The following is an 18,476-nucleotide window of genomic DNA, read 5'->3' on the forward strand; positions in this document are numbered from 1 at the left end:
TGGGAATGCTGATACAGCCAAAAGACGGTCTGATGTTGGACAAGTAGACCCAGCTTGTGATTGGCTTTCCTATTCAAAGGTGTTCAGTAGGGCTGAGGTTAGGGATCCGTGCAGGTTACTTGAGTTCCTCCACACCAAACAGGTCACACCTTGTCTTTATACAGCTTTATTTGTACACAGGGCTTAGTCTTGGTTGCTCAGAAAAAGGCCTTCCCTAAACTGTTACCACAAGTTTGGAATAGCAAAATTGTTTGCTGTAGCACTAATAGTATTCATCACAGGTAACACCTGAACTCCATCATTTGGACTTATACCAACATACATTTGGCCATATAGTTTAGGAAAGTTCTTCTGGTATGGACATTAAATACACAGCAAAAATTTCAAAAACCTTTGGCTGTATAGTCTAGAACAGATATTTCATATATTTTTTGCAAGACACAAACACTAGAAGTGGCTACATTTTGCCATAGAATATATTTAAATTAATAGAGAATCTAAAGGCATCAGCATTTTGGTAAAAGACAAAAGCCCAACTCTTCTTTCCCACTCAACCCCACACTTATTTGAATGTTGCTCAACCCCAAAACACACATCCAAACTAAAACCTCCATATGCTTTACACACATATTCCTGTCCAGAAAAAAAAAAAAAGAAACAATAGTCCTTCTGGTCTTAGAAATGAAAGTGGGTCTAACAGTTGTTCATCTACTGAAATACCACTCTACATCCAAGAAAATGTTTGTCTTCATAGTTCTTAACCATAAATTATGATCTTTTATCTTCCCAAATGAGGCAGCAATATGCTGTCCATCTTGTAGCATCATATAGAAAATACATTCATAGGTTTCGAAGGTGGGAGAGATGAGCCGTACATCTGGCAGAGGACGGTGAAGATGACCTTGACCCCACGAAAAAGTTCCTCTCGGAATTTGGTGACAGTGAGGGAGTAGATACACACATTACTGAATGAGCTGAATACAATCAGCATATTGCATAGCATCCTTACCACATTTACTGGGTGGTAGAAGTCATATCGATTCACTGGTGGGTAGGTGACCCTCTCTACCACTTTGACTACCATCTTAGGCAGCCAGTGAGCCAAGAAAGAGATGGAGATCATTGCCAGCAAGGTCACAGACTTCTTTCTGCGTGCCACCTCTGGATCATCAAACTGCTTTCCCCCATTTGTCTTCAAGACTTGCCGCACTCTGGTGGTCATGGTGATATGCCACACTGTCAAACCATTGGTCAATAAGAGCGACACAAGAGGAAAGACAATCCACACGGTGGTCTGGATATGGTCGTAGACTGACAAAAATGGAATGGAACTCAGATTCCGGTGGAGGGAGCAAATGTGGAAGATGGTGCCATCAGGCTCGGTGGTACGGATGGGAACGTACATCCAGAAGGTTGGCATGGCCACAAGGAAAGCGCTTGTGTAAACACCAAGAATGACCCACCTTGTGACTGAAGGCCTGCAGTACCGAAGCTTCAGCTTCATACAACAAACAATGACAAAACGGTCAAAGGAGAAGGCCACTGTCAACCATGTTAGAGAGTACACGCAAGTGAAGTATATCCAGTTACTGACTCCGCAAGATGATTCCGGCCAGTACAGTGTAACATCAACGTAGAAGTAAAAGATGTCCCGGAAAATGGTCACCACAAGGATAAGGAGGATATTGGCAACAGCCAATGACACCAAGTAGTAGACAATGGATTTGGACATGTCCAGGTTCCCCTTCCACAAGACGACCATGGTCACGATACTGGCTGCAATGAGAGAGAAATCCATCTTTACTGGACATCGTATAACTTTACTGACTCCTCATCAAAGTCTGCTTTTGTCTTGTGTTCAGTGCAGAAAAAAAGCAATACAGGAACTACATGACATGATGAGATCTAACAATATCAAAACTGTAATAGACACAAGGATAAAAAGAAAATGATATTAGAAGTGACATTATTCTTAGTAGCATCCAATCAGATTTCATCAATCATTTTATAGGAAAATAATCCTGAATTCTGATTGGGTGCTGTAAAATATGTCCCTGACCTATTCACATTCCCCCAGCATCCAGTTCACTGAACATCTACTCAAAAATGGAAAATTGTATCAAATACTTCCCGTAATTTTCCTTTCCTGATGCCAATACGTGGCAGCATACATATGACATAGCTCCGCCCGTATAGCCACCCACAGGACCTGTTTAAATCTATAAAAGTCTGATTGAGAGCAACCTCCCCCATTCTCCGTATAAAGATCAGAGAGAGGGTTCGTATGCTGCCATGTATTGGCACCAGGAAAGGAAAATTACGGTAAGTATTTGATACAGTTTTCCATTTTCCTAATGCCAACATGGCAGCATACATATGATGAATAATGAACTTTTGAGAGGAGGGTTTAATGCTGCAAACTTAGTCTTTATTTGACAATAGACATAGAAGCTTGAATAGTTTTCCTCCCAAACTCTACTGTAGTGAGAGCTGCTGGATCCACCCTGTAGTGTCTTAAGAAAGTATGATGTGAAGACCAGCTAGCCACTCTGCAGACTATCTCCAGAGACACTCCACTCTTGCATGTGCTGCCCAAGAAGAAGACATTGCCCTGACTGGGTGAGCTCTATCCACCTCTGGAGGATGCTCCCCGTCCGCTCTATGTGCTCGATGAATAGTTTTAACTATCCAGGCCGAGATAGTTCTGGCCGAAGCTTCCTTCCCTTTAAATTTTCCAGTAGGTAGGATGAAAAGTCTGTCAGAACGTCTGAATGCAGAAGTAGCCTGGAGATAGGATTTGAGGACTTTTGGAATGACCAGTTCATGCAGGTCAGCATCTGATTCTTCTGGGAAGGCTAGAAGCACCCATTCACTGGAGAGGTGAAATATTGAAGCCACTTTTGGTACAAAGTGATCCAATAGTCTCAGCACAACCCTGTCTGGGAAGAACATGGTATAAGGTTCAGTACCCCCCAGTGCTTGGAGTTCCTACACTCTTCCCCCTGAAGTTATGGCTATTAGAAAAGCCATTTTTAAGGTGATGTCCCATAGCAAACAATCCTCCGTAGGAGCACAACGAGGGCTTGCCAGAAAATTGAGGACTTTTGCCAGGTCCCATTGCGGGAACCTATTTTTTTTTTTGGGAGGGCATAGTCTGAGCACAGCTCTCATGAAGCGCTCCACCAGCGGGCTTGCTGCCCATTTCCTTTCAGTAAAAGCAGAGATGTCTGAAATCTGCACCTTAACCGGTTGCCGACCGCCGCACGACTATTTACTGCGGCGGTCAGCCCCGGCCAGGCAAAGTGACGTAGATCTACGTCGCTTGCCTGTCACTTCATTGTGAGCCAATAGCGGGCGAGCACGTGCCCGCCGCGGCTCGTTCACAGGGAAGTCAGTGCGTGTGACCGGCGGACCCAATGTCCGCCGGTCACTCGCCGATCGTCGGTGCAGAGGGAGAAAGTCAGGCGGCTGATGTAAACAAGCCGCCTGTCATTCTCCCCTGTGTAGAAACAGTGATCATACGGTTCTACTATGTAGGACCGTTGATCACTGTTCCTACACTAGTAGCCACAGCCAATTACAGTAAAAAGCACGCCCCTAGGGACACACTTAACCCCTCCCTCCCCAATAAAGTTAACCCCTTCCCTGCCAGTGTAATTTTGCAGTAACAGTGCATATGTATAGCACTGATTATTGTAGTAATGTCACTGGTACCCCCAAAAGTGTCAAAAATGTCAGTCAAGGGTCCGATCTGTCCGCCGCAATATCGCAGTACCGCAAAAAAAATCGCAGATCGCCGCCATTACGTGTTAAAAAAAACATCAATCAAAATGACCGAAATCTTTCCCTTAGTTAGTAAACGCAATAACTTTTGCGCAAACCAATCAAAATACGCTTTTTGCAATTTTTTTTACCAAACATATGTAGCAGAAAACAAATTGGCCAAAAATGTTAAAAAATTTTGATTTTTACATTTTTTTGGGGGGAATTTCATATAAAAAAAAGTGAAAAATATTGTTATTTTTGCAAAATTTACGCTCTTTTTTTGTTTATAGCGCAAAAAGTAAAAATCGCACAGGTGATCAAATACCACCAAAAGAAAGCTCTGTGGGGAAAAAAAGGACGTCAAATACATTTAGGTACAGCGTCACACGACCGCGCAATTGTCCGTTAAAGTCACGCAGTAAAAAAATCGCAAAAAACCCCCTGGTTAGGAAGGGGGTAAAATCTTCCGGGGCTTAAGTGGTTAAGTGAACTCAGGCTGAGCCCCAAATCCAGTCTGGATTGCAGGAAAGAAGGGACTTAAAACACATTTGGGTCACTGGGGTCAAACTAATGTCTGGCTGCAAAGCTCGTGAACCTATCCCATATTCTGAAGTATATGGAATTGGTAGACCCTTTTCTGGAGCTCTGTAAAGTTCTAATAACCTTTGGAAAATATCCTAATTCTTGTAACCCCCCTGCCTTTCAATCTCCAGGCCTCTAAGGCCAGTCGTGATGGATGTGGATGCAGGATTTCTCCCTGCAACAGAAGATGAGGAGTCACTGGCAGAGTGATCGGTGGGCAAATGCTGAGATCTATTACCAGCGAGAACCAAGGTCTGTGAGGCCAGAATGGTAATATTGCAATGACTGTCAGATTCTCTGCCAACAATCTCTTCAGAAATTTCAAGCTCAAAGAAATTGGAGGGAAGGCATAGGTCAGTTGCGCAACCCAAGGATGGGTCAAGACGTCCGTCCCCTCTGCCAATGAATGTGGATAGCGCAAGAGGAAGCGGCTCACCTTGTAGTGGGTTGATGAGGCAAAAAGATCTATTTGCAGATGCCCCCCCTTCGTGGGAAATCTGCTTGAACATTTCTGCATGAAGGGCCCACTCGTTGGGATCCTTGAATTGCTCCACATGACCAACATTTGCCTTTTGGGCATTGAGCCCTTTGAGGTGAAGCTGTGTGCTTTCTCTTGAGTGTACATCTGCACCCTTTATACTGGGATCTGACAGGCCTGGAGGAGTCACTCTCTGCCCTGGGAAAATCCTGATGATCCAGAGAGCCTCTGGACATACTAGAGCGGAAGTGTGAGCGGCCAGAGCTGAAATAGATAAAAGAAGGCACGCTCATGAAGGCATAATGCATTTTTTTCCTCCCGCATTTTCTTACTTATGCCTCGTACACACGTACCGATCGTCGGCCGAGCGATCGGCCGTCTTTTGTCCGAGGGCTATCGTGTCTGTTGAAAACTGCAAAAGACTGCACACGAATTTTGTCGGCCAAAAACAGCCGACTGCAGAAGTGATGTCATGTGATGGTTAACTTTCCTTGTCTTTTTTCTTTTCTGAGCATGCCCAGTCTTGCAAATCTGCTGTCTGTTGGCCGAATTCTGTACTGACTGGCGAACAATCGGCCGTTCTGGTGTCGGCATACAAAAATTTTAATGCTTGCACGATAGATTCTGTTCGGCCGAAAGTGCGCTGTCGGAAGCATCATACTAACAAGCCTACAATCGGCCGATCGGTCGTCGGCCGAATCTTTTCGGCCGACAATCTGCACGTGTGTACGGGGCATAACCCAAAGGGAGAAACAAAAAACACAAATCTCTATCTATCTATCTATCTATCTATCTATCTATCTATCTATCTATCTATCTATCTATCTATCTATCTATCTATCTATCTATCTACTATCTCAAAAAATTGAGTACACCCCTCACATTTTGACACTTTGCTACAATGTAAAGTAGTGAGTGTACAGCATGTATAACAGTGTAGATTTGGTGTCCCCTCAAAATAACTCAACACACAGCCATTAATGTCTAAACTGCTGGCAACAAGAGTGAGTACACCCCTAAGTGACAATGTCCAAATTGGGCCAAAAGTGTCAATATTTTGTGTGGCCACTATTATTTTCCAGCACTGCCTTAACCCTCCAGGGCAGGGATCCTCAAACTATGGCCCTCCAGCTGTGGCAGAACTACACGTCCCATAAGGCATTGGAAAATTCTGACATTCACAGACATGACTAGGCATGATGGGAATTGTAGTTCCTGAACAACTGGAGGGCCATAGCTTGAAGACCAGTGTTTTAGGACATGGAGTTTTCCAAAGCTTCTCAGGTTGCCACTGGAGTCCTCTTCCACTCCTCCATGACGACATCACAGAGCTAGTGGAAGTTAGAGGCCTTGAGCTTCTCCACCTTCCGTTTGAGGATGCCCCACAGATGCTCAATAGGGTTTAGGTCTGGAGACATGCTTGGCCAGTCCATCACCTTTACCCTCAGCTTCTTTAGCAAGGCAATGGCTGTCTTTGAGGTGTGTTTGGGGTTGTTATCATGTTAGAATACTGCCCTGCAGCCCAGTCTCCGAAGTCAAGTCTCCACTTGACTGTAGGCAAGAGACACTTGTCTTTGTATTCCTGACCTGTTTGCCGCCACACCCGCTTGACACCATATGAACCAAATAAATGTATCTTGGTCTCATCAGACCACAGGACATGGTTCCAGTGATCCATGTCCTTAGTCTGCTTGTCTTTAGCAAACTGTTTGTGGACTTTCTTGTGCATTATCTTTAGAAGAGGCTTCCTTCTGGGACGAAAGCCATGCAGACCAATTTGATGCAGTGTGCGGTATATGGTCTGAGCACTGACAGGCTGACCCCCCACCCCTTAAACCTCAGCAGCAATGCTTGCAACACTCGTACATCTGTTTCCTAATGACAACCTCTGGATATGACGTTAAGCACCTGTACTCAACTTCTTTTGTCGACCATGGCAAGGCTTGTTCTGAGTAGAACCTGTCCTGTTAAACTGCTGTATGGTCTTGGCCACTGTGCTGAAGCTCAGCTTCAGGGTCTTGGGAATATTCTTTTAGCCTAGGCCATCTTTATGTAAAGCAACAATTATTTTTTTCAGAACCTCAGAGAGTTCTTTGCCATGAGGTGCCATATTGAACTTCCAGTGACCAGTATGAGAGTGAGAGCGATAACCCCAAATTTAACACACCTGCTCCCCATTCACACCTGAGACCTTGTAACACTAACAAGTCACATGACACCGGGGATGGAAAATGGCTAATTGGGCCCAATTTGGACATTTTCACTTAGGGGTGTACTCACTTTTGTTGCCAGCGGTTTAGTCATTAATGGCTGTGTGTTGAGTTTTTTTGAAAGTACAGGAAATTTACACTGTTATACAAGCTGTACACTCACTACTTTACATTGTAGCAAAGTGTCATTTCTTCAGTGTTGTCACATGAAAAGATAAAATAAAATATTTACAAAAACGTGAGAGGGGTGTACTTACTTTTGTGAGATACTGTATACGCTCCTTTACATACATGTTTTTTTTTTTTCCTTTTAGAAAATTTAACCCAGGGAGGCATCTGAAAAGGAAACCCTTCACAATATTGTAGTCATAGTCACCCCCTCACCCATCCTCATTCCAGCAAGCCCTACCTGAACTCTGCTTGCTCCTTTAAGAAACTGTTGGTCCGAATGCCTGATTGAAAAAGGCACCTATTGCTGAATCTGTGTGCCCTTTAAAGAGGTTGTAAACCCATAGAATTTTTTTTTTTTCAACCTGAAAGAGAAACACATAATTAGCTAGTATGCATCGCATACTAGCTCATTATGAAATACTTACCTTAGAACGAGCCCCCGCCGTGCTGCCCGCTTACCTGTATGAGGGCTATATCGTATGTATGCTGCCATGTTGGCGTCAGAAAAGTGGTATTTTATCTTTTAGTAGCTTCTGAACAGTTAAACCACCTAACCATCTTTTTTTTCCCCTGGAAATCTAATAGTGAGATCTCTACACTGAGCTCACAGGAATGCATCTGTGGTGCTCATTATGAGGGGTTCCAATCACCCCTATGCTGAGTTCCTTGGTCTGCATACCTGAGGTTCACATTATAAGGAGCTCTAAGACCTTGGGTCTGTACACCTGCTGTGCTCATTTTGGTTTTCACTCCTGCAGTGCTCGTTATAAGAGGTCCCCACCATCCCTGCACTGAGTTTCTGGGTTTTCACACTTACGAGGAGTTCCCATCTGCCCTGTGCTAAGTTCATGGGTCTGCCTCCCTGCTGTGCCTATTATGAGAAGCTCCCAGCATCCCAGCATCCCTGCTTGGCTTTCTATTTATTTTATGGGGAATGGAACAGAAATAGCTGAAACACACAAAGGTGGGCAGGAGCACCCATAACTCCTGGGTGGGCAGGAACAGAGCCATGAATTTATAGATGGGAGATTTTGTTGCTAGCATTTACAAGGCATATAAATTGCAACTAACCTATATGTCTTTGCAAATCTCTGGTTATTTAGTCTAAAAGGCCCTCAGTTTTGCAGGCAAAGCTAGCCAATAGGGTCCAACTGGAATATCATAATCTGTATCTAAAGGATATAGGATAACTCCACTTTTGTGATAAAAATAAATAAAATAGCAGATAAAAAATAATATAGCATATACACTTGTTATGCAAGCCATATTGTAATTTAACCACTTGCCGCCCGCCCGCCGTCAATTGACGGCAGAGCGGTGCGACCATTATCCTGGGAAGACGTCATATGACGTGATCCCAGGATACAGGGCAGGCGCGCGATCGCGTGCGCGCCGCCCTGCACTGCCGGTGTCGGGGTGTCCCCGGGACACCCCCCCTCACCGGCAGGGGGGAAACAGCCAATGGGCGTGGCTGTTTCCCACGTGATCGGCTGTGTTCCAATGACACAGCCGATCACAATGGAGGCGCCCACAAGATGACCGCGCATGCGCGATCGGGAGCGCGCAGCGCGGTCATGTCGGTGGCACTGTGTTCCGTAGGATCACAGCTGTCACCGGCGGTAGTAAACAGTCACTGACAGTGACTGTTTACTATGTGATCGGCTGTGAATCCATTCACAGCCGATCAGAAAATGTAAACAAAGAGCGGTAACTGACTGTTACTAGCTCTTCTCCCCTCATACAGTTTCCAGTGAGTGAGTTACTGCTCTGTGTACCTGTAAAAAGTAAAATCACACTAATAAAGGTCCCCACACAGTCCTCAGCCCCCCCCCCCAATGTCACCTGTCACCCAACAGTCACCTCATCAGTGCCCAGAAATTGACACCCATAAGGCTACGTTCACATGCTGCAAATCGCTGCAACATCGCACAGAGTTTGGGGTGCTATTGCAAATCACGGGCAACGCACAGCGTCCCGCCATTTGCAATGATTTCTGGATCGCAGTGATTCTGCCCGCGATCGCTACGCTCACATGTGGACATAGCCTAAAGTTCACCGGTCACAAGAGACTGCCATCAGTACCGCCGTGCACCATCGCCCGTCACCTGTCACCCATCAGTGACCATCGCCCGTCACCTGTCCCCCCATCAATCACCGTCACCTGTCACCCCATCAGTCATCGTCATCTGTCACCCTATCAATCATCATCACTTGTCACCCCATCAGTGATCGTCACTTGTCACCCCATCAATCATCGTCACATGTCACCCCGTCAGTGATTGTCATCTGTCACCCCATCAATCATCGTCACTTGTCACCTCATCAATCATCGTCACCTGTCACCTCATCAATCATCGTCACCTGTCACCTCATCAATCATCGTCACCTGTCACCCCATCAGTCATCGTCACCTGTCACCCCATCAGTCATCATCACCTGTCACCCCATCAGTCATCGTCACCTGTTTGCCATATACATGCAATCACTTACTGACCTCCTAACGACTATATGCGTCGGCCATTAAAAGCTAAATACTGGGGTTATGGCAGCAGATAGCCCCCATAACCCCGGTATTTTTTGAAATGGCGGGCGGTCGGCTTTCAGATAAGGGTGGTCCCAGTGGCGGATTCGCCATGGAATTATCCTTACGGTGCAGGGGAAGAGATGCCCCCCCTCCTGCCGCGTCCCAGACGTTTTCCCAGCTTACCGGACCCGCCGGCAGCGGGGAAAACTATCCGATCCCGGATCCTCAGAGACAGGAAGTCGAGTGAGGGCAAGATGGCCCTCACTCGACTCTATGGTCTTGGAGGACCGGAGCTACGTCAAAAGATGTTGCCTAGCAACCGGTTTAAAGGGCCGCTTTTTTTTTCTTTTTTTTTTTTTTCCTCTTTCAACAATTTTTTTTTATTTTTTATTTTTTAGTGTAGTTGTGAGGTGTGAGGTCTTTTTGACCCCAGATCTCACAATAAAGAGGACCTGTCATGCCTATTTCTATTACAAGGGATGTTTATATTCCTTGTAATAGGAATAAAAATGATCAAAACATTTTTTTTTTAAATTGTGTAAAAATAAAAAAATAATAAATAAAATAAATAGAAAAAAAAAATTAAAGCGCCCTGTCCCCGTTAGCTCGCGCGCAGAAGCAAACTCATACGCAAGTCCCGCCCACATATGTAAACGGTGTTCAAGCCATACATGTGAGGTATCGCCGCGATCGTTAGAGCGAGAGCAATAATTTGAGCCCTAGACCTCCTCTGTAACTCTAAGCTAGTAACCTGCAGAAATTTTTTAAATGTTGTCTATGGGGATTTTTAAGTACCAATGTTTGGCGCCATTATGTGAGCATGCGCAATTTTGAAGCATGACATGTTGGGTATCTAATTACTCAGCGTAACATTATCTTTCACATTTTTTGAAAAAAATTGGGCTAAATTTATTGTTTTCTTATTTTTTAGTTCAAAAAAGTGAATTTTTTTCAAAAAAATCGCATTTGGAAGACTGCTGCGCAAATATGGTGTGATAAAAAATATTGCAACGATCTCCATTTTATTCTCCAGGGTCTCTGCTAAAAAAAAATATATAATTTTTGGGGGTTCTAAGTAGTTTTCTAGCAAAAAAAATGATTTTAGCTTGTAAACACCAAGTGTCAAAAATAGGCCCAGTCTTAAAGTGGATAAATGGACAACTTTGTGAAAAGTGCTACTTGAATGTTAGGCCCATGTATGTGGCCAGGCTGTGAAAAAGTGTTACACATGTGGTATCGCCATACTCAGGAGGAATAGCAGAATGTATTTTGGGGTGCAATTTTTGCTATGTACATGCTATGTGTTAGAAATATTGCATAAATGGACAGCTTTGTGTAAAAAAAATGTGTTTTCATTTTCTTTCCACATTTTCCAAAAACTTGTGGAAAAAAATGACATATTCAAAAGACTCATTATGCCTCAAAAATTATACGTTGGGCTGTTTGCTTTCCAAAATGGGGTCATTTTATGGGGGTTTCCATTGTCCTGGTGCTCCAGGGCCTTCAAAAGTACGATAGGTTGTCAGGAAATTATATGTGTAATTTCTGCTTCTAGAATGCCGGACGGTGCTACTTGGATGTTAGGCCTCTGTATGTGGCCAGGCTGTGAAAAAGTCTCACACATGTGGTATCGCCATACTCAGGAGGAGTAGTAGAATGTGTTTTGGGGTGTAGTTGCAAGTATACATATGCTGTGTGAGAGAAATAACCTGTTAATACGTCAATTTGTAAAAAAATAAATAAATAAAAAAAATCTTCATTTTGCAAAGAGTTGTGGGAAAAAATGACAACTTCACAAAACTCACCATGCCCCTTATTAAATACCTTGGAATGTCTACTTTCCAAAAAGGGGTCATTTGGGGGGTATTTGTACTTTCCTGACTTTTTAATGTCTCAAGAAATGAGATAGGCCTTCAGTACATCAGGTGTGATCAAGTGTGATCAATTTTCAATGATTAGCACCATAACTTGTGGACTCTATAACTTTCACAAAGACCAAATAATATACACTTATTTGGATTATTTTTACCAAAGATAAGTAGCAGTATGAATTTTGGCCAAAATGTGTGAAGAAAAATTACTCATTTGCTAAATTTTATGACAGAAACAAAGAAAAATGCGTTTTTTTCACAATATTTTCAGTCTTTTTTTATTTATAGCACAAAAAATAAAAAACTCAGTAGTGATTAAATACCATCAAAAGAAAGCTCTATTTGTGTGAAAAAAGGACACAAATTTTTTATGGGTACAGTGTTGCATGACTGAGTAATTGTCATTCAAAGTGTGAGAGCGCTGAAAGCTGAAAATCAGTCTGGGCAGGAAGGGGGTGAAAGTGCACTGTAGGCAAGTGGTTAAAGTAATTAAAAATTACCTTATCTTTTTTTTCTCCTGCAGCTGTAATTTTTTGGAAACTTTTTTGCAATATGGCAACCCGGAGAGCGTTCCATACACTAATATCTAATGTACAGAATATCCCCAGAAATGTAGCTTCCTGCTTGTGTGATTGGCTCACTGATTTTCTCAAAAGCCCACACTAAGATACACGTAACATTTTAGGCATCCCCTGCAATGGGATTTTCAGTTTTGATGAGATACTCCCCAATAGTTAAATACTTCAAGAAAAATGCAGGCACTGCAACTTTTTTCATTACAACACAGATTGCACCAGGCGATTGTAATGAACTGGACCCTGCAAAGGACATAGTCTGCTAAGGACATAGTGGAACAAACAGCTATTTCTTCAAAGCAACATAATATGCAATATAAATGAATCACTCAGAAGGTATGTTTTTTTTTTTTTTTTTCTCAGCAGAAGTGGAGTTACACTTTATATCAGGGGTCTTCAAACTATGGCCCTCCAGTTGTTGGGGAACTTCAATTCCCATCATGCCTGATCATGTCTGTGAATGTCAGAGTTTTACAATGCCTCATGGGACGTGTAGTTCCAGAACAGCTGAGGGCCGAAGTCTGAGGATCCCTGCTTTATATGATCTATTTGTTTTCTAATTTTCCTACAAATGGCTCACTAGGCTTAGGAGCTTCTAAGACATTCACAACTGTCTGTGTGAGAAGATCAAATGTGTTATTAAGTAAATAACTATTTCTACGAGCAGCCTGTTGTCACTTTTCATCATAGGCTAAAGTAGGACAACCAGGGTATTGTTTATTAGAGTATAGTTTTAAGTAAATTAAATGTCTGAGCTTAATATCTTCTTTGGGTCCATAGTTAAAAAATAAGATAATTGGAGATTAAGCTTCTGGGCAAGACCTGTACAGAGTGACACAGAAAGACCACAGGTGTCATCACCAGTTGTTTGGAGGTCCAGCAGCACATCTGTGCCATGTTAATGGAGCCATCACACAAGGGTCCTCCTGAAAATTGTTCGGGAGCATCTGCCGCAATTCACAGTCCCCAGAGATGACAGCTATAGAGGATATCCTGATTGGTCACTGGAGAGAATGAGGGTCTTCCTTATTACCATCTCTACTAATTCATAAACCGATTCATGAATTGCAAAAACCAGAAACTATTGTGAAATAAAGGCAATGGAGGAAACCCAAAGAAAAAAAAAAAAAAAAAAACATCCATTAGATTAAAAAAAAAAAAAATAGTATAGCAAAAAAGGCAAAGAAAAATGTACAAAGTGGAAAAATATAGCATACCATGAGGGATATGCAATCAATTTGACACCCCAAAAAATATCACTTAGGGGTTTGTTTACTAAAGCTAGAGAGTGCAAAATTAGTTACAATTCTGCATAGAAACCAATCAGCTTCCAGATTTTATTGCTAAAACCTAAAGGAACAAGCTGAGGTTCGAAGCTGATTGGTTTCTATGCAGAAATGTGGCTCGTTTTGCAATCTCCAGCTTTAGTAAATAAACCAGACAGTGTCCTCCCTTTGGCAGAATCCTCAGCTTTTTAATGCTCATTTTATTATTTCTGCCTTATGGAGTTTTTATCTACTCTTTCATGTAGAACAGGGCTCAAAATTTAAAGTCCTGAGCTACTAGCCAGGCCTTAAGGGTTACTCGCCACCAGTTGCCCCACCCAACCCCTACCATGCCCCGCCCCTAATCCCGCCCCTAAACACGCCCTCATAAATTATCTCAAAATTACACTGTTAAATGTTTTTGAATTAATGCAGAAGTTACAAAAATAGATTTTAATAACAACGTTTTCAGTGCCCATCAGTGCAGCCTCATCAGTGCCCATCAAGGGTCTGGAGGGTGGGGGGCTGAAGAGCACTGGGGGGGGGCTAAAGGGGGGGCTGAAGAGCACTAAGGGGCTGGAGGGGGGCTGAAGAGCGCTGGGGGGGCTGAGAGCACTAAGGGGCTGGAGGAGTGGGCTGAAGAGCACTGGGGGGCTGAGAGCACTAAGGGGCTGGAGGAGTGGGCTGAAGAGCACTGGGGGGGAGCTGGAGGGGTGGACTGAAGATCACTGGGGGGACTGAAGATCACTGGGGGGACTGGAGGGGTGGACTGAATAGCACTAAGGGGCTGGAGGGGTGGGCTGAAGAGCACTGGGGGGGCTGGAGGGGTGGGCTGAAGAGCACTAAGGGGCTTGAGGGGTGGGCTGAAGAGCACTAAGGGGCTTGAGGGGTGGGCTGAAGAGCACTGGGGGGGCTGGAGGGATGGGCTGAAGAGCACTGGGGGGGCTGGAGGGATGGGCTGAAGAGCACTGGGGGGCTGGAGGGATGGGCTGAAGAGCACTGGGGGGGGGCTGGAGGGATGGGCTGAAGAGCACTGGGGGGCTGGAGGGATGGGCTGAAGAGCACTGGGGGGGCTTGAGGGGTGGTCTGAAAAGCACTGGGGGGCTGGAGAGGTGGGCTGAAAAGCACTGGGGGGGCTGGAGGGGTGGACTGAAGATCACTGGGGGGACTGGAGGGGTGGACTGAAGATCACTGGGGGGACTGGAGGGGTGGACTGAAGATCACTGGGGGGACTGGAGGGGTGGACTGAAGAGCACTAAGGGGCTGGAGGGGTGGGCTGAAGAGCACTGGGAGGCTGGAGGGGTGGGCTGAAGAGCACTAAGGGGCTGGAGGGGTGGGCTGAAGAGCACTGGGGGGGGCTGGAGGGGTGGACTGAAGAGCACTGGGGGGGCTGGAGGGGTGGGCTGAAGAGCACTGGGGGGGCTGGAGGGGTGGGCTGAAGAGCACTGGGGGGGGGGCTGGAGGGGTGGGCTGAAGAGCACTGGGGGGGCTGGAGGGGTGGACTGAAGAGCACTGGGGGGGCTGGAGGGGTGGACTGAAGATCACTGGGGGGACTGGAGGGGTGGACTGAAGATCACTGGAGGGACTGGAGGGGTGGACTGAAGAGCACTAAGGGGCTGGAGGGGTGGGCTGAAGAGCACTGGGGGGCTGGAGGGGTGGGCTGAAGAGCACTAAGGGGCTGGAGGGGTGGGCTGAAGAGCACTGGGGGGGGGGGGCTGGAGGGGTGGACTGAAGAGCACTGGGGGGGCTGGAGGGGTGGGCTGAAGAGCACTGGGGGGCTGGAGGGGTGGGCTGAAGAGCACTGGGGGGGCTGGAGGGGTGGACTGAAGAGCATTGGGGGGGCTGGAGGGGTGGGCTGAAGAGCACTGGGGGGGCTGGAGGGGTGGACTGAAGAGCACTGGGGGGCTGGAGGGGGGGCTGAAGAGCACTGGGAGGGCTGAAGAGGGAGGGGCTGTACAGCACTGGGGGGCCAGCAAAAGAAAAAAAGAAGTTGGATAGGAGGAGCGGTGGGGCGGCTGCATATAGAGGAATTGATCTTTGCATATTCCTCCTGCAGCTGCTCAATGCCTGCAGAGAGGAGAATCAGGCATCCAGCTGGAAAGATCAATTCCTCTATATGCAGCCGCCCCACCGCTCCTCCTATCCAGTCACACAGGGAGGCTGCTAAATCCTTGGACACTCACCTGCTTCCAGCACCCGTGAGCAGCGCAGCACAGACCGAGGGAGCAGCTGCCTTCACAGGAGATGATCGGCGCGAGTACCGGTGTAGCTCTGGGAGATCGATTTTCACGCCGGCTTGACACCCCCCATCGGTATGCGGCCGGATAATGTCAGAGCGGCGGATCATCCCGCTGTAATAGCTTCAATTGTAATTGCCGGGCGCTCGGTGACATACACAGTCCCGCCTCCTAGCCTGGCTCCTTTGATAGACGTCACACGTCCTGGTTGGCCAGGTGTTCTGTCTATCAAAGAAGCCGGGCTAGGAGGCGGGACTGTGTGTGTCAGCGAACGCCCCGCAATTACAATTGAAGCTATTACAGCGGGATGATCCGCCGCTCTGACATTATCCGGCTTTCCTCTCCTCTCTTCCCCAGAGCTCGCCCAACAGAATTTTCCACTCGCAAAATGCGACCAGGCGAGTGGAAAATTTGAGGGCTGATGTAGAACATTTCTTATTCAGAAATATTTTAAGGTTGTCTTGCTTTTGCTGCAAGTCTGACATCTATAGAATAGATTTGCAAAAGTTGACAATTCTAATTTAGCAAATTCACAGTAAATGAGCAATACAATTTGTAGGAATTATACTTTAGTGTGTCCCCTGTAGAGGTTGTGTAAATGAATACCCTATATATATATATATATATATATATATATATATATATATATATATATATATATATGTACACTGCTCCAAAAAATGTAAGGAACACTTTGAAAACACATCAGTTCTCAATGGGGAAAAATATCATGCTGCATTTCTATACTGATATGGACTGGGTAATTTGTTACGATCGAAAGGAAATTAAAATTATCATCCTACAGAGGGCTGAATTCAAAGCTAGCCCGAAATTCAAAGTGAAAAAATGATGCAGTAGGCTAGTCTATTTTGCTGAAAATTCATTGCAGCAACTCAAAATGGTCCTCAACGGATGGTATTTTCTCTCAGATCTTGACCAGGGCATCACTGAGCTCCTGAACAGACTGCGGTGCAACCAGACAGCGTCAGATGGACTGAAACATAATGTCCCAATGGTATTCTATTGGATTTAGGTCAGGCGAGCGTGGGGGCCATTCAATGGTATCGATTCCTTCATCCTCCAGGAACTGGCTGCATACTCTCACCGCATGAGGGCGGGCATTGTCATGCACCAGGAGGAACCCAGGACCCACTGCACCAGCATAGGGTCTGACAATGGGTCCAAGGATTTCATCCCAATACCTAATTGCAGTCAGGGTGACATTGTCTAGCCTGTATAGATCTGTGCATCCCTCCATGGATATGCCTCCCCCAGACCATCACTGACCCACCACCAAACCGGTCATGCTAAACAATGTTCCAGGCTGTATAACGTTCTCCACTGCTTCTCCAGACCCTTTTACGTCTGTCACATGTGCTCAGGGTAAATCTGCTCTTATCTGTGAAAAGCACAGGGCACCAGTGGCAGACCTGCCAATTCTGGTCTTCAATGGCAAATGCCAATTGAGCTCCACGGTGCCCGGCAGTGAGCACAGGGCCTACTAGAGGATGTCTGCCCTCAGGCCACCCTCATGAAGTCTGTTTATGATTGTTTGGTCAGAGAAATTTCCACCAGTGGCCTGCTGGAGGTAATTTTGTAGGGCTCTGGCAGTGCTCAGCCTGTTCCTCCCTGCACAAAGGAGCAGATACCGGTCCTGCTGATTGGTTAAGGACCTTCTATGGCCAGGTCTAGCTCTCCTAGAATAACTGCCTGTCTCCTGGAATCTCCTCCATGCTCTTGAGTCTGTGCTGAGTTGGACTGCCTATGCAACCACTACAGGGCCCAGGTATGGCCTCATGCTCCCAGTAGTGACATGGACCATAGCCAAATGCAAAACTAGTGGAAAACAGTCAGAAAAGATGAGTAGGGAAAAAAAATGTCATTAGCCTCCACCTGTAAAACCATTCCTGTTTGGGGTCATCTCATTGTTGCCCATCTAGTGCACCTGTTGTTAATTTCATTAACACCAAAGCAGCATCATTAGAAGCCCCCCAGACTGTTCAGTGAATAGTACCATGTAATTTATCTTTCATTGCCATTAGGAACAAAAGACTTACCTGGGAGACCGAACACACACATGATGGGGTAAAAAAGTTTCTGGATGGTCCGGATCCATGGCTCCTCCATGGCCATTCACCCAACAGCCTCCTGTCTGCCTTTCCCAAACTTACTGCTTCTATATGTAAGATCACAGTGCTCCACTTACTACCCTCTGTTCACATTAAAGCTAACTAATTATTATGCTCTGCTCACACTGCTTTTAACTTCCACTGCAAACAGCTAATTACACCAACCAGCTTGCCCACAGCTACAGCGCTTGCTACCTTCCACTCAAACTACAGCACTTACTACACTATGCTCACACTACAGCACTTACTACACTACGCTCACACTACAGCACTTACTACACTACGCTCACACTACAGCACTTACTACACTACGCTCACACTACAGCACTTACTACACTATGCTCACACTACAGCACTTATTACACTACGTTTACACTGCAGCACTTATTTCCCTACACTAACACTGTTCATGTGAGCAGCCCTCTTCTCCGTCCCTTTACACCCCGTACTAACACCACTAGGCAGATTGTGCGGCCCTTCAGTCTGGCTTGCTTTTCTCTATTTAAGTCAGAGCACCAGCCTACACTCAACTTCCTCAAAAACCATTCATGTATTCATTACACTTACATACCATTCCAATTTCCTACCCATCACACTTATTCTCCTACTACCGTCCACTCGCACTATGCAAATCCAGTTGCTACCCTCTGCAAACACCTCAATGTCCTT

At 45.6% G+C, this 18,476-nt stretch overlaps 1 protein-coding gene across 1 annotated transcript; it reads right to left on the reverse strand.

The window, feature by feature from the left end:
- Positions 1-823: 823 nt before the first annotated feature.
- On the reverse strand, positions 824-17,811 carry LOC309550370 (putative G-protein coupled receptor 139; the record flags this gene model as incomplete). The annotated part of the gene is made up of 2 exons (XM_082250765.1): positions 824-1,776; positions 17,736-17,811. 2 exons carry the CDS (start codon positions 17,809-17,811, stop codon positions 824-826), a joined length of 1,029 nt encoding a protein of 342 aa, XP_082106891.1.
- Positions 17,812-18,476: the final 665 nt, after the last annotated feature.

This window comes from Pelophylax lessonae (assembly GCF_965119305.1).
Source record: "Pelophylax lessonae genome assembly, chromosome: 3".
Classification (NCBI taxonomy): Eukaryota; Metazoa; Chordata; class Amphibia; order Anura; family Ranidae; genus Pelophylax; species Pelophylax lessonae.